This window comes from Schistocerca americana, chromosome 7 (assembly GCF_021461395.2).
Source record: "Schistocerca americana isolate TAMUIC-IGC-003095 chromosome 7, iqSchAmer2.1, whole genome shotgun sequence".
NCBI lineage: Eukaryota > Metazoa > Arthropoda > Insecta > Orthoptera > Acrididae > Schistocerca > Schistocerca americana.
This window is the reverse complement of record NC_060125.1, coordinates 413,417,896-413,444,072: the sequence shown is the minus strand read 5'-3', so window position 1 is coordinate 413,444,072 and position 26,177 is coordinate 413,417,896. Positions and strand designations below refer to the sequence as shown.

At 43.2% G+C, this 26,177-nt stretch overlaps 1 protein-coding gene across 2 annotated transcripts in view; it reads left to right on the top strand.

Moving 5' to 3' along the window:
• Positions 1-26,177, top strand: part of LOC124622120 — a 460,208-nt gene that overhangs the window by 368,617 nt on the left and 65,414 nt on the right. The window contains exon 1 of one of the 2 annotated variants that reach the window (XM_047147730.1): positions 20,926-21,059. The exons of the other annotated variant lie outside the window; for it this stretch is intronic. Within the exon in view, the coding sequence (XP_047003686.1) occupies positions 21,029-21,059 (31 nt within the window). The 5' untranslated portion in view covers positions 20,926-21,028. Of the gene's footprint in view, positions 1-20,925; positions 21,060-26,177 lie in introns of those variants that run through there. 2 annotated transcript variants of the gene reach the window in all.

The window sequence follows — 26,177 nt, the reverse complement described above, 5'->3', positions numbered from 1 at the left end:
ACTCATACTAGTCATAATACTGATGTCTTATTCCGTTTATGCGCATCACGGTAATTTGTAATCTACATATAATTCCTGTTCTGTAAATACCAGTGGCATCAAACTGCACACATTTTGTTCTGAGTAACATAGAAATAAGACCATATCACTTTTAGGTAAAAAAATACGGACGATTTGAGATTCTGTTTTACTGGTGAGAGTAGGTGAGGCATTAAAATGTCTGATCTGCTGGCCGTTTGTGTTGGATGAACAATAAACGTGAAAATACGTTAATAATTAAAATGCATATTTCGTAGGACTAGTGGCTCAGAAGTCCCCTCTCGATAAACCGCAAAAATGAAAAATGTTTCACAACAATGAAAGCTGAAAACTACCATCATTAATCATATGGACTGACATAACGGAGTGACACGTCCTCTTTCAGAAATAACTCATTTAAAAATTGCTTTCTCGCAGTTCCCTCTGTTACAACACCCGAAATATTGATTTTCACCATTAGAACTGCCTTGTGTAACACAATACTGAACACGGAGATGGAAGGCGGAGAAGCTGTGGGTGCTCTCTGATAAAAATAAGACTACGAAAATTAATCCTCACTCAAAATCCGGAATTTTGTATAGTTATGCGAATTTCATAGTAATATCGACATTTTTGAAGCCATCTGGGATATAAGATAAAATCGAGTTTCCTCGCAATTATGTGCAGTTTCTATAATTAAGTTACAAAATTAGCAAAATGCAGCATTTGACACACTTGTGAAATGATATCTCGAGAATGCTAGTTATCATACAGCGCACGGACAAACTTGGGAACAAGGGTAAAAATGCGTAGTGCGAATAAATGTTGATGGGGTATTTTCGTGCTGAAGCAACAGAGTCTGTGCTGCTCAGAAGAGCAGTGGCTGGAAGTAGTCGATGGCAGCTACGTCCAAAGCTGGCGTTAAAGCGCCAAGATTGCTTTATATTTCTTTTACAGCGGTTGTGCGAGATATTCCTGTCTGCTTCTGCGAACACAGCGCAGTTCTTCCTCAGACTGGAGCCGTTTTCAGTCTTTTGTATGCGAATCTGGCGACTTACTGAGAGGGCTTCTCGACTTGAGTCTGGGATATCCGCATTTTGACTCTTGGAGTGTACCGGCGTATTTGCACAGTTCTTTGACGGAAACTCCGCCTGGATTGCCGCAGCTTCTGTTTCGCCTGTGGGCATAACGGTGTCTCTTCTAAATACAGAGGACTCAACCGTGGTTTCTCCGCTCGCTGGAATGGCTTCTCGGCAACCGCTACCTAAACCTGCCATTCATTTATTCTAGTGCACTCACGCCTTAGCGTGTTACATGGTCTTTGTTCTCGTTCTACTCTGTTTGTTCCTCCTTCTCTTGATAATTTTCATTCCAGACGTTTAATAATCGTCCTCCCGTCTTTCGTCTTTAACGTCTCAACAACGCCGTCACAATTATGTACTTCATTCTCGTGACATTTTCGAAATAATTCATGGCTGTTAGTTTCCAATCCAACCAAGATCAAACTATTGCTAACTAGAAACGTTATCAAAATCTCAACTCTTTCCAAAGTAGATATCATGCACCATAAAAAAGCACTGGTGTTATTAATTCAAAATATCTGCTGTTCCAAATACGTTAATGTACCTACGATCGAATGGAGTGGAAAACACGATTGCAAATTATAAAATTCTGAAAGCGATGACACACTTCATTTGTCATCTCAAACGAAAGAACTGCAAACAACGAAATTCGTCTAGCTTGAAGGGGGAAACCAGTTGGCGCTATGGTTGGCCCGCTAGATAGCGTTGCCATAGGTCAAACGGATATCAACTGCGTTTTTTTTAAATATGAATCCCCATTTTTATTACATATTCTGTAGTACATAAAGAAATATGAATGTTTTAGTTGGAACACTCTTTTCGCTTTATGATAGATGCCGCTGTAATATCACAAACGTATAGGTTCGTGGTATCACGTAACATTTCGCCAGTGCAGACGGTATTTGCTTCATGATATATTACCCGTGTTAAGATGGACCGTTTACCAATTTGCAGAAAAGGTCGATGTCGTGTTGATGTATGACTACTGTGTTCAAAATGCCCGACGGGCGTCTGCTATGTATGCTGCTTGGTATCCTGGACGACATCATCCAATTGTCCAGATCGTTCGCCGGATAGTTACGTTATTTAAGGAAAAAGGAAACGTTCAGCCACATGTGAAATGTCAACCATGACCTGTAACAAATGGTGGTGCCCAAGTAGGTGTTTTAGCTGCTGTCGTGGGTAATCCGCACATCAGTAGCAGACAAATTGTCTTGTGACAGCCAGAGCGAGAGCACCAGCAGCAGCGAGTACTGTTTGTATAAAGCGTTTATTTTGCATTTTGTTTACGACCTTCCACTAAGGAAGGGATTCTATTTGTGTTTATCTGCTCTGCGTAGTAACTAACAGTTCTTGATAAAACTTTACGTAGTTTTCGTGTTAGATTTCTTAGTGTTTTCTTGATCGTTTAGAACAGAAAGCGCCCTAAAACCGTCTTTTGTTTGTTTCGCGGCCGTTAGCCACTAGTCACTTGAATCAGCAGTTGTCTTGTGACAGCCAGAGCGAGAGCACCAGCAGCAGCGAGTACTGTTTGTATAAAGCGTTTATTTTGCATTTTGTTTACGACCATCCACTAAGGAAGGGATTCTATTTGTGTTTATCTGCTCTGCATAGTAACTAACAGTTCTTGATAAAACTTTACGTAGTTTTCGTGTTAGATTTCTTAGTGTTTTCTTGATCGTTTAGAACAGAAAGCGCCCTAAAACCGTCTTTTGTTTGTTTCGCGGCCGTTAGCCACTAGTCACTTGAATCAGCAGTTGTCTTGTGACAGCCAGAGCGAGAGCACCAGCAGCAGCGAGTACTGTTTGTGTAAAGCGTTTTTGTACTTATTTGCTGCGCTTAGCTTTTAAATAGTTTTTCTGGGAAAACCTAGCGTAGTTTTCGCGTCTCGTATTTCAGTGAGTGTTTCTTGATTATCAGAGTAGCTCATCAGAAGATTATCTTGGGAATTTGTCACCGTATAGAGTAGGATAAACATAGTCATGTGTAGGGACTGTGGTTGTTGTGAGCGGACGCAAGGAGAATTGGCCACTCTTCGGGGGCAGGTGGAGGCTTTGTCTGTTAGGCTCATGGAGCTCGAGGCGCAGGCGTCGGCTCGTAGTGGCGTTGGGGCAACTGTGGTGAGACCTATGCCTACTTCGGTGGCCTTGGAATCACATGGAACCCCTGATGTCGCTGCGTCTTCCGGCAGTGAGCATCTTACCGGTCAGCCATCACTCCAGGGTGAATGGCGGACAGTGGTGGGCTCGCGCGTGCCTGGCCGAAAGGCAAAGGTGGGATCTGGCCGCGTGGCAGCTGCCTTACCCCTTTCCAACAGGTACGGGGTGCTTCCTAGTGGTGATGACATCGTTTCCGAGCCACCACAGGATGCCTCGCCTGTTGGGCCAGTGGCCGATTCTCCGGCAAGGTCCCGACAGTCACAGAGGGCGGGCCTATTAGTTATAGGGAGCTCCAACGTTAGGCGGGTTATGGAGCCCCTCAGGAAAATAGCGGGTAGGTCGGGGAAGAATGCCAGTGTGCACTCGGTGTGCTTGCCGGGGGGGTCTCGTCCGTAATGTGGAGGAGGCCCTTCCGGCAGCTATTGAACGCACTGGGTGTGACCGGCTGCAGATAGTAGCACATGTCGGAACGAATGACGCCGGCCGCTTGGGTTCTGAGGCCATCCTTGGTTCCTTCCGGCGGCTGGATGATTTGGTGAAGACAACCAGCATCGCACGCGGAGTGCAAGCTGAGCTTAATATCTGCAGCATAGTGCCCAGAGTCGATCGCGGTCCTCTGGTTTGGAGCTGTGTGGAGGGTCTAAACCAGAGGCTCAGACGACTCTGCGACTATAATGGTTGCAAATTCATCGACCTCCGTTATTGGGTGGAGAACTGTAGGGCCCCCCTAGACAGGTCAGGCGTGCACTACACACCGGAAGCAGCTACTAGGGTAGCAGAGTACGTGTGGCGTGCACACGGGGTTTTTTTAGGTTAGAGGGACCCCCCCCCCTGGGCGAAACGATAAAATACCTGACGGCTTACCAGAGAGGACATTATCATCGTTGATAAAGAACGTCCGTCCTCAGAGACCAAAAACAGGAAAAGTTAACGTAATATTGGTAAACTGCAGGAGTATCCAGGGCAAGGTTCCTGAATTAGTATCTCTTATTGAAGGAAATAGTGCGCATATAGCATTAGGAACGGAAAGTTGGTTAAAACCGGAAGTGCACAGTAACGAAATCCTAGACACAGAATGGAATATATACCGCAAGGATAGGATAAACGCCAATGGTGGAGGAGTATTTATAGCAGTAAAGAATTCAATAATATCCAGTGAAGTTATTAGCGAATGCGAATGTGAAATAATCTGGGTTAAGTTAAGTATCAAAGGTGGGTCAGATATGATAGTCGGATGCTTCTATAGACCACCTGCATCAGCAACCGTAGTAGTTGAGCGCCTCAGAGAGAACCTGCAGAACGTCGTGAAGAAGTTTCGTGATCATACTGTTGTAATAGGGGGAGACTTCAATCTACCAGATATAGAATGGGATAGTCACACAATCAGAACTGGAGCCAGGGACAGAGACTCTTGTGACATTATCCTGACTGCCTTGTCCGAGAATTACTTCGAGCAGATAGTTAGAGAACCAACTCGTGAAGCTAACGTTTTAGACCTCATAGCAACAAATAGACCGGAACTTTTCGACTCCGTGAATGTAGAAGAGGGTATCAGTGATCATAAGTCAGTGGTTGCATCAATGACTACAAGTGTAATAAGAAATGCCAAGAAAGGAAGGAAAATATATTTGCTTAACAAGAGTGATAGGGCACAAATCGCAGAATATCTGAGTGACCACCATCAAACGTTCATTTCTGAGGAAGAGGATGTGGAACAAAAATGGAAAAAATTCAGAAACATCGTCCAGTACGCCTTAGATAAGTTCGTACCGACTAAGGTCCAAAGCGAGGGGAAAGATCCACCGTGGTATAACAATCATGTACGAAAGGTACTACGGAAACAAAGAAAGCTTCATCATAGGTTTAAGAGTAGTCGAATCATAGCTGATAAGGAAAAGCTGAACGAAGCGAAAAAGAGCGTGAAGAGAGCAATGAGAGAAGCATTCAACGAATTCGAACATAAAACATTGGCAAACAATCTAAACAAGAACCCTAAAAAGTTTTGGTCATATGTAAAATCGGTAAGCGGATCTAAATCCCCTATTCAGTCACTCGTTGACCACGATGGCACCGAAACAGAGGACGACCGAAGAAAGGCAGAAATACTGAATTCAGTGTTCCGAAACTGTTTCACTGCGGAAAATCGTAACACGGTCCCTGACTTCAGCCGTCGCACGGACGCCAAAATGGAAAATATTGAAATAAACGATATCGGAATTGAAAAACAACTGCTATCACTTAGTAGCGGAAAAGCATCCGGACCAGACGAGATACCCTTAAGATTCTACAGTGATTATGCTAAAGAACTTACTCCCTTTCTATCAGCAATTTATCGTAGATCGCTGGAAGAACGTAAAGTACCTAGCGACTGGAAGAAAGCGCAGGTCGTTCCCATTTTCAAGAAGGGTCATAAATCAGATGCGAATAATTATAGGCCTATTTCGCATACGTCAATCTGTTGTAGAATAATGGAACATGTTTTGTGTTCTCGTATTATGACGTTCTTAGATAATACAAATCTCCTTCATCATAACCAACATGGATTCCGCAAACAGAGATCATGTGAAACTCAGCTCGCCCTATTTGCCCAAGAAATTCACAGTGCCGTAGACACTGGCGAGCAGATTGATGCCGTATTCCTGGACTTCAGGAAGGCATTTGATACGGTTCCGCACTTACGTTTAGTGAAAAAAATACGAGCTTACGGAATATCGGACCAGGTTTGTGATTGGATTCAGGATTTCCTTTCTTTGCTTAGAACTGGGTTGCCATCTGAGCTCTTGATATTCATACAAGTCGTTCTCTTATCTCCAAAGGTCTCTTTAATTTTCCTGTAGGCGGTATCTATCTTACCCCTAGTGAGATAGGCCTCTAAATCCTTACATTTGTCCTCTAGCCATCCCTGCTTAGCCATTTTGCACTTCCTGTCGATCTCATTTTTGAGACGTTTGTATTCCTTTTTGCCTGTTTCACTTACTGCATTTTTATATTTTCTCCTTTCATCAATTAAATTCAATATTTCTTCTGTTACCCAAGGATTTCTACTAGCCCTCGTCTTTTTACCTACTTGATCCTCTGCTGCCTTCACTACTTCATCCCTCAAAGCTACCCATTCTTCTTCTACTGTATTTATTTCCCCCATTCCTGTCAATTGCTCCCTTATGCTCTCCCTGAATCTCTGTACAACCTCTGGTTCTTTTAGTTTATCCAGGTCCCATCTCCTTAAATTCCCACCTTTTTGCAGTTTCTTCAGTTTTAATCTACAGGTAATAACCAATAGATTGTGGTCAGAGTCCACATCTGCCCCTGGAAATGTCTTACAACTTAAAACCTGGTTCCTAAATCTCTGTCTTACCATTATATAATCTATCTGATACCTTTTAGTATCTCCAGGGTTCTTCCATGTATACAACCTTCTTTCATGATTATTAAACCAAGTGTTAGTTATGATTATGTTGTGCTCTGTGCAAAATTCTACCAGGCGGCTTCCTCTTTCATTTCTGTCCCCCAATTCATATTCACCTACTATGTTTCCTTCTCTCCCTTTTCCTACACTCGAATTCCAGTCACCCATGACTATTAAATTTTCGTCTCCCTTCACAGTCTGAATAATTTCTTTTATTTCATCATACATTTCTTCAATTTCTTCGTCATCTGCAGAGCTAGTTGGCATATAAACTTGTACTACTGTAGTAGGTGTGGGCTTCGTTTCTATCTTGGCCACAATAATGCGTTCACTATGCTGTTTGTAGTAGCTTACCCGCATTCCTATTTTCCTATTCGTTATTAAACCTACTCCTGCATTACCCCTATTTGATTTTGTGTTTATAACCCTGACCAGAAGTCTTGTTCCTCCTGCCACCGAACTTCACTAATTCCCACTATATCTAACTTCAACCTATCCATTTCCCTTTTTAAATTTTCTAACCTACCTGCCCGATTAAGGGATCTGACATTCCACGCTCCCATCCGTAGAACGCCAGTTTTCTTTCTCCTGATAACGACATCCTCTTGAGTAGTCCCCGCCCGGAGATCCGAATGGGGGACTATTTTACCTCCGGAATATTTTACCCAAGAGGACGCCATCACCATGTAATCATACAGTAAAGCTGCATGGCCTCGGAAAAAATTACGGCTGTAGTTTCCCCTTGCTTTCAGCCGTTCGCAGTACCAGCACAGCAAGGCTGTTTTGGTTATTGTTACAAGGCCAGATCAGTCAATCATCCAGACTGTTGCCCATGCAACTACTGAAAAGGCTGCTGCCCCTCTTCAGGAACCACACGTTTGTCTGGCCTCTCAACAGATACCCCTCCGTTGTGGTTGCACCTACGGTACGGCTATCTGTATCGCTGAGGCACGCAAGCCTCCCCACCAACGGCAAGGTCCATGGTTCATGGGGGGGGGGGGGGGGGGTGTAACAGGTAACAGTGTCCATTCCATTTGAAATTCAGGGCCTACGGCTAGGTTATTATACTTCTTACTTCTTCATTAAAGAGAACCTACTAATGTTACAAAATGACTAGGACACAAGTGCAGTGTGTTACACACCTTGTGCAGTTTGCATGTAGAAATGGCTCTCCGAAAATAGAAGAACAACACTAAATCATTGAAACCTCCTGGCAGCTTGAAACTGTGTGCCGGACCGAGACTCGAAATCGGGACCTTTGCCTTTCGCGGCAAGTGCTCTACCATCTGAGCTACCCAAGCACGACTCACGCCCCGTCCGCACAACTGTACTTCTGCCAGTACCTCGTCTCCTACCTTCCAACTGCCAGGAGGTTTCATATCAGCGCACTCCGCTGCAGAGTGAAAATCTCAATCTCGCAACACTAAGTCATTGTTAATGATGTACAGATGTTTACATCGAGTTTTGCTGATGATCAAGCGTTTCTAGCACAAGATCAATACGATCTTTAGTACATGGTATGACTTTTATATCAGGCATACAACGAACTGAGACTAAGAAGACTCTTACAAATGCTAAGTATCTGGTAATGAATAGCGGCACTAGATGTGGAAGATTTAAGTACACTTCAACAACTGAAGAGTTATGAGACACGCAGAAAACATTTATACATCTGGAGGGCATGAATCGGCGAAAGTGGATTGGGTAATATAGAAGTAAAATACAGAATAAAGCAACGCGGAATAGTCATAGGGTGTATGAATTCTTTTCGGAGGGACAAGAATATTTATAACAAGAATAATAAATGGGTGTGTCGACTATTGGTAGAATCCGTTCTATGCTATGGATCAGTACTATGCGTTTTAAACGCTGATCCCAGTAGGTGCTGGAATGAATTATTTATGAAGGAGCGCCAGAGTTAAAAAAAAAAAAGAAAATCTAGAAAAAAATTACGATGAAGTATGGACTACAATGAAGGCAGATGAAACATCGATAGTACTGAAAAAAATCATTAAAGTCTCATGGGCATTTGCTGACAATAACTGATCATCGATGGCCAAAGAAACTTTCGGAATGGAAACCATCTCGCAGACGTACACGCGATAGACATTCTTGGAAAGACCACATCAACAAAATACCGCAGTGTACACAACGAGGATGCCCTGAACGGAAAGGCTTGACAGAAGGTAATAGGAATACAATAACATGTTGGTATTAACTGACCTTGGTATTAATTAAACTTTCCATCATTATAATAACAGTAATAGTAATAATGACAATGTTTTCTGCCATTGATACGCTAATCATTTACCGTCATCTTCAAATTCAGAACATCTGTAGAATACCACTGTTATCATTGGAGGAGAATCTTTACACATAACCAAGGATGAGCATTACCAAGATCGGACAAATAGTGGTTGTATGTCAAAGAATTCTTTTAATTTTGCCAATTGTGTGATCTCTTCATTGAAAGCTACTCCGTGGTGTGCTGGAGTGCAAAAAAAGTTATCGCGGTAAAATTATTTTCGAGTAACTCATGTATGGTGTCAAATTCGATCTCCGAAGCAATCACGTTTACCAGATTCAGATTACATTCATATCTCCCCCGAATCGGTACTTCTGATGTGAATGTAGAAGTTTTATTGGGAACTTGAACGCTCTTTAGGAATGTAGTATTCGTATAAATTTTAAGCTCATCCTTTAACTTTTTCTCTGTAAACTATGTTTATCTCAAACTGCCTTTGATTTTTAACGTAGTTAAATAATGAAGTCTTCTCGGGCTATGAGCCAAGTAAATGATTCTCGCCTGATAACCCGAGAAGAAATTATTATCGAGATCAGCCGAGAAAGTCTAACTTCGCGCGTGGTTAAATAATGTCTCTGTGCAATATGATCCAGCGGCTGTTCGGAAATTATCCTTTGTAGAACTACAGCCATAAAACGAAAGCCAGTCAGCGACGGGCAAGATCTGCTGCACTACTGAGCGCAGTTACTAAGAAATTAGCTGAAGATATGGATTTCAGCTGAACAATGAAAGCTAGGCAAACCTTAAATTCCCCTCCATCGTCAGACGACAACTTCCTGATGTTTTTTGGGTAAAGCCTGACTATTAAATCAGCTACGTTTGAACTACAGTAACTGCATTAATTTTTTTTCAAATAATAATTTCTACTGCAGAAACAGCACTATGATGAGTCCATTTTTGATTCTGTAAGGTGCAGTGTTATGAACTCTTTGACTACCACTTTTGTGAGTGAAGATCACTAATGTATAGTTAGTTTTTATTTATGACATAGTCAGCGGTAATAAAATGAAAAAGAGAAGATAACCGTTGGTGAATGATTTGGCAACCTTGTCAGCAGTACTCAGCGGAGGACGCCCAGTGCAGTTGTGGAAGAAACGTTAGAAATGGAAAATTTTCATGCACCATAACCATACAACCCGGTTCTGATGTTTAAAGCTTTCCCTGTCCGCAGCTCGTGGTCGTGTGGTAGCGATCTCGCTTCCCGCGCCCGGGTTCGATTCCCGGCGGGGTCAGGGATTTTCTCTGCCTCGTGATGACTGGGTGTTGTGTGATGTCCTTAGGTTAGTTCGGTTTAAGTAGTTCTAAGTTATAGGGGACTGATGACCATAGATGTTAAGTCCCATAGTTCAAATGGCTCTGAGCAGTATGGGACTCAACTTCTGAGGTCATCAATCCCCTAGAACTTAGAACTACTTAAACCTAACTAACCTAAGGACAACATACACATCCATGCCCGAGGCAGGATTTGAACCTGCTACCGTAGCGGTCTCGCGGTTCCAGACTGTAGCGCCTAGAACCGCACGGCCACTCCAGCCGGCTAAGTCCCATAGTGCTCAGAGCCATTTGACCCTTTTAAAGCTTTCCCGGCGTAGTGATTGTTCCATAAAAACACGGGAGAACTGCCGGATGTCAGTAACGTCCTGCCACGATATTTCGGCGCAGAGTCTTCTGGCCATCTTCAGTTGAGTGTGACTGTAGTACTACTACAGTGGCACTCAACTGAAATATCGTGCGCCGAAATATCGTGGCAGGACGTTACTGATATCCGGAAGTTCTCCCGTGTTTTTATGATACAAGCCGGTTGTTTCCCCGGTGTCCATAACTTAAGGTCGTGATGGCTTTCATTGTATAGTGAAAATATACACCCCGCCATTTCGCCTTCTAACGCCGGAAATTGTGGGAGTGAAGAGTTATTCATAGGTTCTTCCAGAGCTTCGGAAGAAGACTGCGCAAAAACAACAAGACATACAGAAAACGGACGCACATCAGTGAATAGAGCGTCTCTCCAGATGGGTCACTATGTTAACGGTGCTCAATACGGGCTCTGTCTGTGATGCGGCAACGTCGACAAGCGCTTGCAATTTGTTGACATGAGTTGTCCAAGAAGGCTGAATGGCAGTCCACTTTGTTTCTCTGTCCATAGGGTTGACTACCTGCAAACGCGAAATAAAACGATGCGACAGTAAGGATTAGAGGATTAACAATGAGACCTGAAGACACCATAAGCTAAGGTTGCAACCTGTAGTTATTAGAAATTTGCAACGTTAGAAGCCTTTCCTTTACCAGTGAGACATACATACATAGCAATAACATGCAGGATATTTCCACTGGTTTTCTGATAACCGATAGTGGAACACATCCGTTCCAATGACAGTTAAAAATGGTTCAAATGGCTCTGAGCACTTTGCGGCTTAACTTCTGAGGTCACCAGTCGCCTAGAACTGAGAACTAATTAAACCTAACTAACCTAAGGACATCACACACATCCATGCCCGAGGTAGGATTCGAACCTGCGACCGTAGAGGTCGCTCGGTTCCAGACTGTAGCGCCTAGAACCGCACGGCCACTCAGGCCGGCTGCAATGACAGTCAAAGAATTAACAACGAAATCTAAACACTACATGTTTCAATTCTGGCTAATGTACAGAGAGCACAGTTCAACACATCAGCCGCTTGTGCGTACTGCTAAACACACCCAAACAAGTCCCCTTACCCGATAACTTCCAACGGCTCGTCTCTGATTGTTTATGGCTTTTTGGCCACAGGTCCACAACGATGAATTTCGAATTTCCGACATATGGTTATCTGGAAAAATGTTCTCGATTCGACATCCCGCTTTTATTATCCAGCTAGCCTACTCCGGCTTTCTAGAGCTGTCACCGTCCTCATTACCAGATACTGACTGCTTGAATCTGTGCAGCGACGTAGCGCTGGCGAGGTCTACTTGTGAGAGAAGAGGAAGACCAGCCCAGCAGCCGATCTGAGTAGCGGGGGTTTGTCATGGCCCGGCCCGGGGCCCGTGACGTCAGTAGCGCGGTGGACCGCAGCGCCCCCGGCGGCACTCTCGCCGCAACCCTTGAAGTGGCGAGCCGCCCCTTTTTCTTTCTACAGTGTCCAGTGCTCGCCCTCGTTTTCTGCTGAATAGTTATCTGCAATTTCTACTGTTATCTTTTTCGCGTTGACTCGCCAACTACATGAACGAGAAAAGTATCAGGTACGATCACTACAGATCTACGGGGGGCATTCGGAAATGATTTCTACAATGGCGTTGTTTTACGAATACCGCTCGTACTACGGGTAGAATGAACTGATTCTCGTTCACCAGGAAGCTACCAGATGGCAGTTGTGAACAGTGTGTACAGAGAAAGAATAGCGCTTGTTTGTTATTAGGTTGTAAAAGCTGTGGACAAGATAGAAGGCGATGATAATGGACAAAGGAGGGCTGCACGGTTTTTGTGGAAGGGAAGAGTCAAAACAACAGATTTCATAAACATTTAACTGCGGTGTGTGGTCAAGGAACTGGTGTTTACGGGGCGGATCATTGCCTCAGCAGTAGTATGATGAGCAAAGTTGACATCACTGAGGTTCATAGTTGTGGCGCACCCACCACATACGACAGATCTCCCTCCATGTGATTACGCCTTATTCAATAACATGAACCAAGTGCAGTGGTGCGAAGGGTTCGGCAGCAACGAAGAACTAGCTGTCCACGAGTGGGTGCGTACTATTCCTTAACAGTGGTTCCGTGGGCAATTATGACGTTGGCAGTAATGTGGCAGCAGTCTGTTGACGTCGGTGGGAAGTATACTAAAAGATGAAACTTCCTGGCAGATTAAAACTGTGTACGGGACTGACAAGGGCAAGGCCTCAGACACGGCCAACCGATTCGGCTCAAATTTGGCAGGTCGCTTGTGTACAACCTAAAACGAAGGACTCTAAGTTATTTTGTGTCAACACCCCCCGCAATTTTGAGAGAATCACCCCTAAGTGTTATTGCGAGCAATCGACTCAAAATTGGCGGGATCGATAGATAATTGTAAATAGAGCATTTTTCATCATCAGGTATGAGGAAAGAAACTTTTACAACTGCCGCTTCTGTACCCACACGGTAAACGCCTTTCGCCGACAGCGCCGATAGCGCAATAGCCAAGTTAATTGGCTGGGAATCTGAAAACCCGGGATCGAATCTCGAAGAAACGTAGCGGATGTTATCCTTTTCGTTTGTATTTTTCCATATCTCAGTTGATAGGGATAGTAGGGTTAATAATGTAAGTAAATCAATAAGGACATGTTATTCTTTTCGTTTGTATTTTCCCATATCTCAGTTGATAGGGATAGCAGGGTTAATAAGGTAAGTAAATCAATAAGGACATGTTATTCTTTTCGTTTGTATTTTCCCATATCTCAGTTGATAGGGATAGCAGGGTTAATAAGGTAAGTAAATCAATAAGGACTGATAATAATACTTACCTTACTAACCCTCCTATCCATATTAATTGATATATGGAAAAATACAAACGAAAAGAACAACATCACCTAGGTTTCTTGGAGATTCGAACCCGGGTTCTGCAAGTCCCAGCCACTTACCTTAGCCATTGCGATATCGGTGCTATTGGCGAAAAGCGTTTACCATGTGGGTACAGAAGCGGCAGTTGTAAAAGTTTCTTACCTCAATTTCTATAAAGTATGCATTTTCGGAACCTATACCTGGTAATGAAAAATGCTCTATTTACAATTATCTATCGATCCTGCCAATTTTTAGTCGATTGCTCGTCATAATCTTTAGGGGCAATTTTCTCAAAATTTCGGGGGTGTTGACCCAAAATATCTTAGATTCCTTCGTTTTAGGTTATACACAAGCGACCTGCCAAATTTGAGCTGAATCGGTTGGCCGTGTCTGAGGCCATCCCCTTGTGAGACTGGAACTCGGGACCTTTGCCTTTCGCGGGCAAGCAAGTGATCTACCAACTGAGCTATCCAAGCATGACTCACGACCCGTTCTCACAGCTTTCATTCCGCCAATACATCGTCTCCTACCTTTCAAACTTCACAGAAGCTCCTTTCCTCCAGGAGTGCTAGTTCTGCAAGGTATGCAGGAGAGCTTCTGTGAAGTTTTGAAGGTACTGGCGGAATTAAAGCTGTGAGAACGGGTCGTGAGTCGTGCTTGGGTAGCTCAGTTGGTGGAACACTTGCCCGGGAAGGGCAAAGGTCCCGAGTTCGAGTCTTGGTCCGGCACACAGTTTTAATCTGCCAGGAAGTTTCATATCAGCGCACACTCTGCTGCAGAGTGAAAATCTCATTCTGGATACCAAGAGGTATCATGTACGATGACTCATGTCATGACTAAGGTTTAAAAAACTGCTATTGTAAATCACTTCCGAATATTCTTCAAATGTGTGCACCTCCAATCCATAAACCAACACTGTCATTCCAGGAATATAATTTGCGCCTTGTACAAAGCTTTTACAAGGATATTTAAATCGTATCAGTCCCTCCCTTGACGCAGATCAACCCATTAATCGGGCTGGATTCCGCAGTATTTCAACACACAGAACAGGCCGGGAGTGATAAGCAGAGCAAAACGAATCCCGCATGCCCCTACACACAGATTTTGTAAATTTTGAAAAGGCCTTTCATTGAGTTAGCTGTTCTGCCCCAGCACAAGCGTTTGGTGAGCATGGGATACAGGTCACCCACATTAAAATCCTGTATCGTATATACGAAACTTCTACAGCTTTTGTTAGTACCAAGGAACAAATTCGACAGTTACCAAATCACAATGGAGTGAAATAAGGCGATTCCATGTCTCTCAAGCTGTTCCCTGCCATCCTGGAAATCGAAATGTCGAAACTGAACTGGGAAGACAAAGAAATTAGATTCAACTGGAAGAGACTTACCAACCAGAGATTGGGATTTGGCTACTGGCAAATGATATTGAATAACTGCAGACATTGCATATCAGGCAGTGGGACTGAACATAAACTTTCCAAGACAAAAGTTATGTCTAATGGAGCACGGTAGGAGACGTAAAACTCAAAAAAACATTATTGGACAACGTCAGAGGTTACATTCAACTTTGACAGCTTGTAAATACGACTGGAAGCACAAGATCTCGACAGTGACAAGCATTTGGAAGCCATTCAACTATCTTCAGGTCAAACATGGCAGTTAACTGGAAATAAAAGTTTTTGATCAGTGAGTCCACCCCCTGTTGGTTTACGGCTGTGAGATCTAGGCGCCTCGTGAATATAGAGGACGGAAAATGAGAACTGAATAGCAAGGAATGAAAACATCTGTTTTGGGATTTAAAAGGGAAGACAAGAAAAGAATAGAAGGCATCAAATAAATTATCGACTTGAAAGAGATTCTGGAAAGAACAGTTACTACGAAATGATAATGTTTCCGTCATATTATCAGTAGAAATGATGAATGATGGACAAAGGGGATGCTGGAATGGAGTCCAACAGACGGAGATTGACCACGAGGAAGACCGCCAGACCGATGGGACGAAGACCTGCGAAATATCGCTGAAGTTGACTGGCTGGATACCGTATAAGACTGCGGCTCATGAAAGAAGAAGCTGCAGATGAACCTGAACTCAGTAGTAGATGAGATCACGTCATTTGATGCAACAATTGCCTGTTACTGCTGCTTGTGATGGTGGTGATAATGATTATCTCTGCTGTCCTACATTTCTGCCTCCTGTTTTTAAGTGTATTATGAGAAAATATGTCAGCATAGATACTGAATATCGTTCATTACAAACAATACACTTGTCTAACACCGTTTACAACACTTGTCTTATCTGTTTCCTCCCGTGCAAAACTTACATCGTTTTGTCTTGGGTACAGTTCCACTATCAGGCTAACCTTATAATTAACAACAAAATTTTTCAAATCTTCACTAGGATATTCCATTTAACTCCGTAAGTAACCGCTTTTCTATTTCTGCTTCTGAAAAGATGACGCATAGTGTAGAGGAGCTGAGAGGTTATGGGATGGATACAGTGCTCCAATAGTCTGACGGAAGATGAAATAGGCGCTTGGCATAATCCAGCACGTTACATTCTGAAAAATGTGGAGACGTGATTAAACACTCATCCTTTTGTCCTAATAGGTCTGTTATCACGTGTTTTGTGACCAGGAGGATGGGCCGAAAACTAGTAGTAAATGAATGATCGATACTGGCTTTTTGCTCCCGGAAGCGTGACAGCTCCTGAAATGTATCTACACTTCTCAATAGTAGGATCATTCGGAATCTTAATTCGTCGCTTATCTCTTGCACTGCATATCGCTAGGACCGCTGCTCGTCTATGAGTTTTAGAGGCGCGTAGATAAAGGCGCTCAGGCTGATAACATATTCATCGACTCATGTAGGAATTCCATGCATTTGCACACTGGCGCTTGGTGAAAAAAAAAATATATATATAGCTGTCTATATATATCGGGCCAGCTTTGTGGACGGATTTAGTATTTCCTAGCAGATGGAACTAGTCACATAGTTCTGAAACAATAGGGCAGTTAACTGGAAATAAAAGTTTTTGATCAGCGTGTCCTGCCCCCTGTTGACCTACGGCTGTGAGACCTGGCTGGATGCTTCGTGAATGTACAAGATGGAGAAGTAGAGCAGCACCGCTAGGAATGGAAATATCTGTGTTGGAATATACATAAGCGAAGACATAAATGAAACAGAAGACATCAGCTGAATTACCAACGTGAAAGACATTCTGGAAGGAACAGCTACTATGAAATGACAATGTTCCAGTAGAAATGATGACCGATGGACAAAAGGCGGTGCTAGAATGGAGTCCAAGAGACAGGCCATGAGGAAGACAGCTAGACCGATAGGACGAAGTTCAAATGGTTGAAATGACTCTAAGCACTATGAGACTTAACATCTGAGATCATCAGTCCAATAAACTATTTAAACCTAACTAACCTAAGGACATCACACACATCCATGCAGAGGATTCGAAACTACTATCGTAGCAGCAGCGCGGTTTCGGACTGAAGCGCCTGGAACCGCTTGGCCACAGCGGCCGGCTTGGACGAAGTCCTGCGGAATATCGTTGAAGTCGACTAGCTGAATATCATCTAAGACCGCTGCTCATGGAAGAAGAAGTTGAAGACGAACCTGGACTCAGTACTACGTGAGACCATATCATTGGTGGTACAACTGTCTGTCAACTGCAAAACAACTTCGGTAGGGACACACAGCAAGAGGCTATACATATAGGATAAATTTGCATGGTGGGAACCGGGAATGCCAGAAAGCTGTGGCAGAAATGCTGGATCTCCTACGGTAAGTATACACCCCTTGTAGTGACTGGCAGTTTGCTCACAGCGAAAAAAACTGTTACGTTTTGCGAATACATAAGCAGAAAGATCTCCTATTAGCAATACATCAATGAAAACGTAACAACAGTAACTAAGACCATTCTAAAGTGTAATAAAACTATTTCCAGGAAAAGAACATGATGGACCCATATTCACTAAAGGAAAGGAAACGTAATTAATCCACACCGACAAAGCACTCGTTTGACCGATTTTTTACTGCTGTTTCTCGGTCTAAGCTACAATGATGTGCAAAGCTTGAGGACGAATGTAACTTGTGCATGACGTGTCTCTGTCAAGTAAAATAGCTCGAAGAAACTTGTACTATATAAACAAATAAAACCAAAGAGACAGGTACAGCTGCCTAATATCATGTAGGGCCCCCACGAGCACGCAAAAGTGCCGCAACACGAGGTGGCATGCACTCGACGTCGGAAGTAGTGCTGGAGGGCACTGACACAGTAAATCCTGCAGGCCTGTCCATAAATCCTTAACAGTACGAGAGGGTGGAGATCTCTTCTGAACAGCACGTTGCAAGACTTCACAGTTATTCTCAATAATGTTCATATCTGGGGAGTTTGGTGGCCAGCGAAAGTGTTTAAATTCCTAAGAGTGTTCCTGGAGCCACTTAGCAGCAATTGTGGACGCGTGGGGTATCGCATTGTCCTGCTGGAATTGCCCAAGTCCGGTGAAATGCACAATGGACATAAATGGGTGCAGGTGCAGGTGATCAGAGAAGATCTTACGTACATGTCACCTATCAGAGTCGTATCTAGGCGTATCAGGAGTCCCATATCACTCGAACTTCAAAGGTCCCACATCATTACAGAGCCTCCACCAGCTTGAACAGCTCCCAGCAGACATGACGATGATGATGATGATGATATTTGGTTTTTGGGTCGCTCAACTGCGCGGTTGTCAGCGCCCATCAGGACATGTACGCAAAATATAGACCTATAACTATGGAGTGTGAAGCTTTCTCTGTCAAATGCGCCATCTCTGGTGTCTATATACAAATCAGTGTGGTCGAGGCCGTCGTGTCTGTAATAACTGTTACTCTGTATTGACGTAAAAATGACAAATGTAATAATAGAGCAACGAACTGTCGTGAAGTGTCACATATGACCTGGAAAACCTGCAACTGAAAGATGTCTCTTACTAAAAGAATTCTAAGGCGAAGTCAGTTTATGATTATTTGAGTGGTGGGCGTGACGACGATGAAGATGACCTTGAACGTCAAACACGGATGGGAAACACTTCTGATTCGATCTGTCCGTCGGTTGAGTATTTGATCGACTGCTAAAGCAGTAGGAACTCACAAAGAAAGCGTAAGGCAAATTTTACGTGAGGTGTGTGCGAAACTGGTGCCGAAAAGTCTCATAATCGAGCAAAAATAAGTCCGTAAAATGTCTGCAGTGAGACTGAGTACCGCTGAATATGATCCTAACTTCTTGGGAAGAGCGATAACGTGTGATGAATCTTGGTTTTTCACTTACGATCCACAAACTAAACCTTAGTTCAGGCACTGGAAGGGCCCAACTTCACCGAGAACGAACGAAACTCGAATGAACATATCAGGATTGAAAGCGGTGATGTTTTTTTTCCGATATTCGTGGAATTGTGTACTTTCACTGGATTCTTGATGGTCAAACAATTGATCAGCGTTGCGGTCTTGAGGTTGTTGCTCAACTCCGTGAAGAAAAAAAAAAAAAAAAAAAAAAAAAAAAGAAAAGGTAACGATCTGAATTGTGGAAGAACAAGCCATTGGTTCTACATAAAGACAACGCACTGGCGCACACTGTATTGTCTGTTAAGAAGTTTCTAGTGTAGTGTGGTATCCCAGTGTTAGACAACACAATTCATTCGCGTGACTTACCAACGTTTTATCTGTTCCTCAAGGTAAATATGCATTATAAGGAACAAGATTTCAGTCTGTTGAAGCAGTGAAAGGAAAAACGGCACGCGTCTTCAAGGAGCTCGCAAGAGGAAGACTTCTTGTCCTGTTTCCAACAATGGGAAATTCGTATGGAGTGTTGTAGTGACAGAAGAGCGAACAGTATTGAAGGTAACAGTAACTGGACACACATGTTTTTGAAGTAAAATGTGTTACAGCAGTAATCCTGTTATTTTATAGCCACACATCACACGTGCCAATATATCGTTGTCTTCGAGGTAATTACAATTTTCTCGTGTTGACAAATCAGAAGGCCCAGATCGCATAAATATTTCTTTACTTGCAAACAACCGGTCTCGACAACTTTGCTGTCACCTGCAGGTCTTCAAAGCATTTGCTATACAATAGTTTTGAGTTGGAGCTCACGCCGGGCTGTGATGTAGATAAAATGTAACACATTATATAAAGGTCTGTCTTAAATAAGCTTTTTAAAATCACTTCGTGCGTCCGCAGCTCGTGGTCTAGTGGCTAGCGTTGCTGCCTCTGAATCACGGGGTTCCGAGTTCGATTCCCGACCGGGTTCGGGATTTTCTTTGCCCGGGGACTGGATGTTCGTGTTGTCCTCATCATTTCATCATCCTCATCATCATTCGTGACAGCGAGCAGATTGGACTGTGAAAAAAAAGAATTGGACTGTATGAAACTTGGGACTTCTTACGGGCGCTGATGACCGCGCAGCTGAACGCCCCACAAACCAAACATCATCATCACCATCATCATGACTTCGTGCACATCGCCTTGTCCACATCTGTAGCGCTCAAAAGATGGCTCTTACGTCATACAAAACCCAATACAGAATTAATTTCACAGTGGCACATCTGTTTACATTAGTTGGCCATGTTCTAATCATCGAAGACCCACCTTAGACGGCGTATAAGGGAGATCATCAGTGATAAAACATGACCAGGTAACGTAAACGGATGTGATACTGTGAATTTTAGTCTGTACTGTGTTTTGTATGACTTAACAGTCATTTGTTGAGCGCTAAATACATAGACATGGTCAAGTGGACAGTATGCTTTGTGATTTTAAGTGTTTTATTTATGACAAACCGTTATATTATTAAGTGCTTCATTTTATCTATAGAGTCTGTCGAAACCCCTTGTTTGCAAGTAATGAAATATTTTGGCTTTAGAAAGTTTTTTTACCTTCGAGGTAATTCATTATGTCAAATAATGTTGGTACGAAGAAGTCTCCGATATGTAACCCGCAGCTGCCCGCGCAGTAGTGGAAGCCCAGATTCGAGAAGGCGAGGAAGATTCTGTGCTTGTAGAGCGCCCACGAGACTGGGCGGTTATAATAGCGGGCGTGCAGCCAGAGGTTTTTCTCCCGAGTGGGGCACGTGTTCCCGATGACCTTCTGGCTGGATGGGCACGCCAGGTGCGACGGCAGGTGAGGACCAGCAGGCTTCCAGCAGCAGGCTGCAGGCTGCGAGCCGGTAGTGGTGGGGGCAGCGGAGGGGCTTCGCAGGTACACTGAATGGTAAGAGGAAGCACCGGCGTCTGTACCGTGGAATTGTATGTCTACGTCATATTGTGTGTGTGTGTGTGTGTGTGTGTGTGTGATTGCGTGTGTGTGTGTGTGTGTGTGTGTGTGGCTGGGAGGGGGCAGCGGGAGGACTCGGGGCTGGGGATCGGGCGGCGCGGCATATGGTCGCAGACATCCCGCGTGTGTGCAACCAGTCGAGACTCGACCGTCTCGCCCTCTGCTCGTCTCGTGTGGTAGTTGTGCAGTTGTGCGGGAATTGCGCTGCAGCGGTGGATGCAATATTCATGGCGCCGGAGCGAGGTCGCCGGCTAGCAAGTAAGTAGCCGTCTGAGTTATGATCCGTCGCCTGCGGCACTCTGTTCGCGCCCCTCGGCCGTACAGGCAGCGGGCAGACACTTTCGCAATCTCCTTGCCGCGTTTCTGTTTTTCTTCTGCGAACTTCTGTTATGGCACTCCCACTTTCTGCCGAATGTCTTGTCGTAGTGAGCAAGCGGGTCTAGAAAACAGTAGTCACTTGACAAGCGTGGCTCTCTTTCTCCACATACGGTAAACTGCCATCGATTAACAGATGGAATGTAAGCTATATGCACCTTATTCGATCTGCTTGTCAGCTACACTACTCATTGTGCATCACTCCCGAATACTGACCGCTCCAGACAGTTGTGGCGTAGTGATAGGAAAATAATATTTGGTAACATTAGTGGGAAACTAGGCGACCTAAATCTGATTATAATAAGCAATCAGTCTTGATCGGAGAAAAATGTGTTATGTATGGTGACTGGTTTCTGACTTGAAAGACCGTCTGCAGAATGTAAGGAATCAACATTAGCAACCCGCTTAGACGCTGAGCGGCGCTGTAGCGTATGCGGATTGGCACTGTCGTAGGCTGTTGTCGTCTGGCATAGGTTACAGCGCCGCTCAGCGTCTACACGTGCCACTGATGGTGATTCCGTATGGTTCAAATGGCTCTCAGCACTAAGGGACTTAACATCTGTGGTCATCAGTCCCCTATAACTTAGAACTGCTTAAACGTAATTAACCTAAGGACATCACACACATCCATGCCCAAGGCAGGATTCGAACCTGCGACCGTAGCGGTCACGCGGTTCCAGACTGAAGCGCCTAGAACCGCACGGCCATACCGGCCGGCGATTCCGTATGGTCTCCAAATTGTTTTTTGAGGCTAAAAATGGTCACCTGAAATAAAACATGTTTTTATGATCAAGATCGATTATTTTACTAAAATTACTTGTACGAATTCGAACTCTTGCCTTCAGCGTCGGCAACTAAGGACTGGTCATCGTAGTAGCTACAGCTTAATGCTAATGAGAAGCTCTCGGGTTTATAGACTGGAGGCATTGTTAAAATACCGTGACGTTTAGAACAGTGTCTGACAAAGTAAATGAGTCGATATTCCAAACGTTGCGGTATTTTCTAACTGTCACAGTTTAAAGCTGTCAGAAAATTTTAGTTGCAAGTTCAAACTTTTTGGTAGATTCCACCTTTACTTGATAGCAGTGGACCGATACCACACCAAACTGTTGGTAACGAGAAATATCATCCAATTCCCAACTCAAAAGCAGATCTCGTGCTCCAGACATGTTAATGTATTGTGTCTGTGAGCGTGTGAAGTCGTGGACTCAGCAAATTCCGAAGCCGGTGACGTATCTCTTTTCTCGTAGCTTAGGCACATTTTTCATTTGTATTTTTACACCATACAGCCATCCTTATTCCACAACGTATCGCAATAAAAGACTAATGTACCGTATGGACACAGTGTATACTAGTGAGTCAAAACATTGTGACCACACGCTTAACAGCTTGTTTGTCCGTCTTTAGAATGAAACACATCAATGATTCTGCACATCAGGGATCCGACAGTTTGTTCGTAGGTTTTTGGAGGTATGTGGCATTAGATGTTCACGCACAGGTCATGTAATTCACGTAAATAACGGCCCGCTGGTATGCGTACACGGTGATATCACCCAATAGATCTAATATTGAAATATAGTCGTGTCGACTCAGTATCGGAAGGTTTTGGTAATATACTGAAAAAGATGGGCGTGGCAGTCTCTATAATCAGCTAACTAAATAGAAAATAAAAGTAAACAATATTTTTTTAAAAAAAGTAATGGATAGCATCTTAAAGAAAAGCACGACAGCGTGTACCGTGAGACCCAAGTTTCTATTCAGTTTAAAAAGAGTCCAGCGCAGCAGCTGAAATGAATTACGTGGCAGTCCAACGGAAAGACATTACATTGCCGGAAATATTTCCGCAGCCCTCGTCTTGCGGAACTGTGCGCGAAGTTTCTTGGAACTTGGTAATATGAATACGGAGTTGCTCTCTCGTGGCCACAGGCTCTAGAATCTGCTGTTTCGATTTCTGAAACTTTCAAGACGAGAGGGCCTTCGGTTGCTTTACGGGAAATGAAGCAAATGAGAGTTGTTGGTGCTAATTAACCAATGAGCTGTTTATTCTTGTGGTTTTTCTATATATCTTTCTGTATTTCCGCATTGGCTGTTGTTCCTGATGACTACAGAGGAAACTGCCTGTTAAAATAGATTTTATTATTTTTTTTTAAATGTAGAAATTGCAGCAGATCATTTTAGTAGTGTGAGTCCGCCGTTTTTAGCTATGAAATAATTGTATCCAGTTCTTCATATCCTTCAAGTAGCATCTTCCCTATGATAAAAATGAGTACGACAGGCAAACTGCTACTTTAAGGATATGAAGAACTGGTTACACATGTATCCAGTGATAAAAGTGGTGTATCTTATACCGACGTTTGTCAAAAAATTACTTTAATTTTGTTTCACGTGAGTGAAGCCGTTTTCCTTTCCTTAATATCATTATCAGTCAAGTGATTCTCAGGCTATAAAATATCTTATAATTTACTGAGAGGTCTCTTGTGTATCTAGATTGCTACATCTCAGGATACTTAGGTTACTTACAAAGGCCTTTATGCTAAATTTTGTATACATTCTGGGTTCCCGTGCGTTATTGAAGGAAATAAATGTTGTCTAATGTTTTGGAGGATGTCAGCACCAAGAGATACGTATCTGCTATAATCTAATGAGTACAAAAAATTAAAGGTTTGTTATGCCATCAGTATTGCAGTCATTTATTACCTGTTGGTGGTGTATTGCAAAGATGTTGCCGGTATTTTCCACCAAGAGTAGAGAATATTTGGTTTGTCTGAGCGGTATCTACCTCTGTCCTTTTGTGTATGAAGGCCAAATTACACTTGCCAACATTTCACGTCGAAACTTTCCACAGTGCTTCTGAAAAGGCCACGTATTTCATTCAGGCTGTTAGCGGAGAGTCACGTACATCACGTCACCATCATGGTTTCTCCGTAGGAAAGTTTTGATGGTATCATCGTCTGCCAACGTCGGAAGTACCGGGTGATCAAAAAGTCAGTTTAAATTTGAAAACTAAATAAATCACGGAATAATGTAGATACAGAGGTACAAATTGACACACTACAAACGTTCAAGAAAATGTCCGACAGATGGCGCTTCATCTGATCAGAATAGCAATAATTAGCATAACAAAGTAAGACAAAGCAAAGATGATGTTCTTTACAGGAAATGCTCCATATGTTCACCATCTTTCCTCAACAATAGCTGTAGTAGAGGAATAATGTTGTGAACAGCACTGTAAAGCATGTCCGGAGTTATGCTGAGGCATTGGCGTCGGATGTTGTCTTTCAGCATCCCTAGAGATGTCGGTCGATCACGATACACTTGCAACTTCAGGTAGCCCCAAAGCCAATAATCGCAAGGACTGAGGTCTGGGGACCTGGGAGGCCAAGCATGACGGAAGTGGCGGTTGAGCACACGATCATCACCAAACGACGCGCGCTAAAGATCTTTCACGCGTCTAGCAATACTTTTTTTTGTTCTAATAAAACCCCATGTCATTCCAAGCATGGGTGTCAATTTTTACCTCTCCATCCACATTATTCTGTGGTTTATTAAGTTTTCAAATTTATACTGATTTTTTGATCACTCGGTACTTTCGCCGCGACCACGCATGTCATAGTAGTGGGTTTCGTGCTTTTGTTTCTTCTCAGTCTTTATTTTGTTAGACTGATTTATTTTCATGGCAAATTGTTAATGCTGCAATCACTACGATTTGTCGTGCAAATGATCCATGGAATACGAAACTAACGATTTGGCTATTTTTTCTATCGACTGTTCTTCCGTAAACGTCAGATATCTTAAAGCGAAAATGATTTACGCTATACATTAACAAAACAGAGCTGATGCCTACACTGCGCATAAAATAACGTAAGTTGATGAAGCATTTTTCCTTAACTGACATTTTTAAGTTCAAGTTAGTTCTAATGAAAGAGAAAAATTCAGTTTTTTTTATAACATTACTAGTTACATACCAGGAAAAAATCCTAAAGTTTTAGGTAAACAGGCTCTATTTTTACCTTTGTTTTTTGATGTGTTTGCACTTACTTACTTCGATAGCAAATAAATCCCGATACTTCGAAATGTTGTTCAGCTTATCAACGATTTACCACACAAACTAATCAAGAACATGATATGAGGTTGTTTTGACCATTTATAAACTTTATCGTTGTTAGTTCCTCAATTCCGACATATAGCCCGACTTCTAGGATGACGTATAGCCTCTCATAACCTCACTTTCACCGTTGGTACTGAGCTAAGCGAACTGATGTGACGTGACATGACGTCTAGTGCGAATACACGCTGACGTTAACGGGACGTGACATGACATGACGTGACGGTGCGTTGACGGCTAGTGCCTTAATGGTTCCGTCTCTTCCCTCAGCCTTGTTTCCTCTTTCTCATGCAGATGGCGCTGCAATGACAAGTCACGTAAAACATTATTTCGCTTCAGTTTGCAGAAAGTTGGAGTGCGTACATTTATAGATGCTCTCGATTTGTTTCTTTCCTACAGAAATGTAGAAGTGGACAAACGAGACGTATCTACAAATGTGATACGTAAATCTACGGCCAGAGCTATGCAGCTCACGAAATGATACATTCAAAGACCGAAATTTGTAGGAGGTTCTCGCTGCCTCCATTTTTTTAGAAGATGTGCAGTTGACAGCCCTAATTTTGTTCTACATTGGTCCTTAAGACGTCTAAAACTTTTAGTAGCTTCAATATTTGTGTTTCACGCGCAGAAATTTCCGGTTATCGGTGTTTGAATACATTAATTTTCATGCCCCACAACCCTGATAGCTGATTTATCGCTTTCCTGACGCAATAAAATGTCTATCTGTTCTGGTGTGCAAAATACTTTCATTAATTTCTTGAGTCATTCCAGCTGAGTGTTGCAATCGTCTGGCCAAGGGAATATATTTCAGCAAACATTGCCCGACAACAATGGCCGCAAATGTTGCAGTACCTGCAGTATATTAGTCAATAACTTGTTTTGCGGCTAGTGCTTGG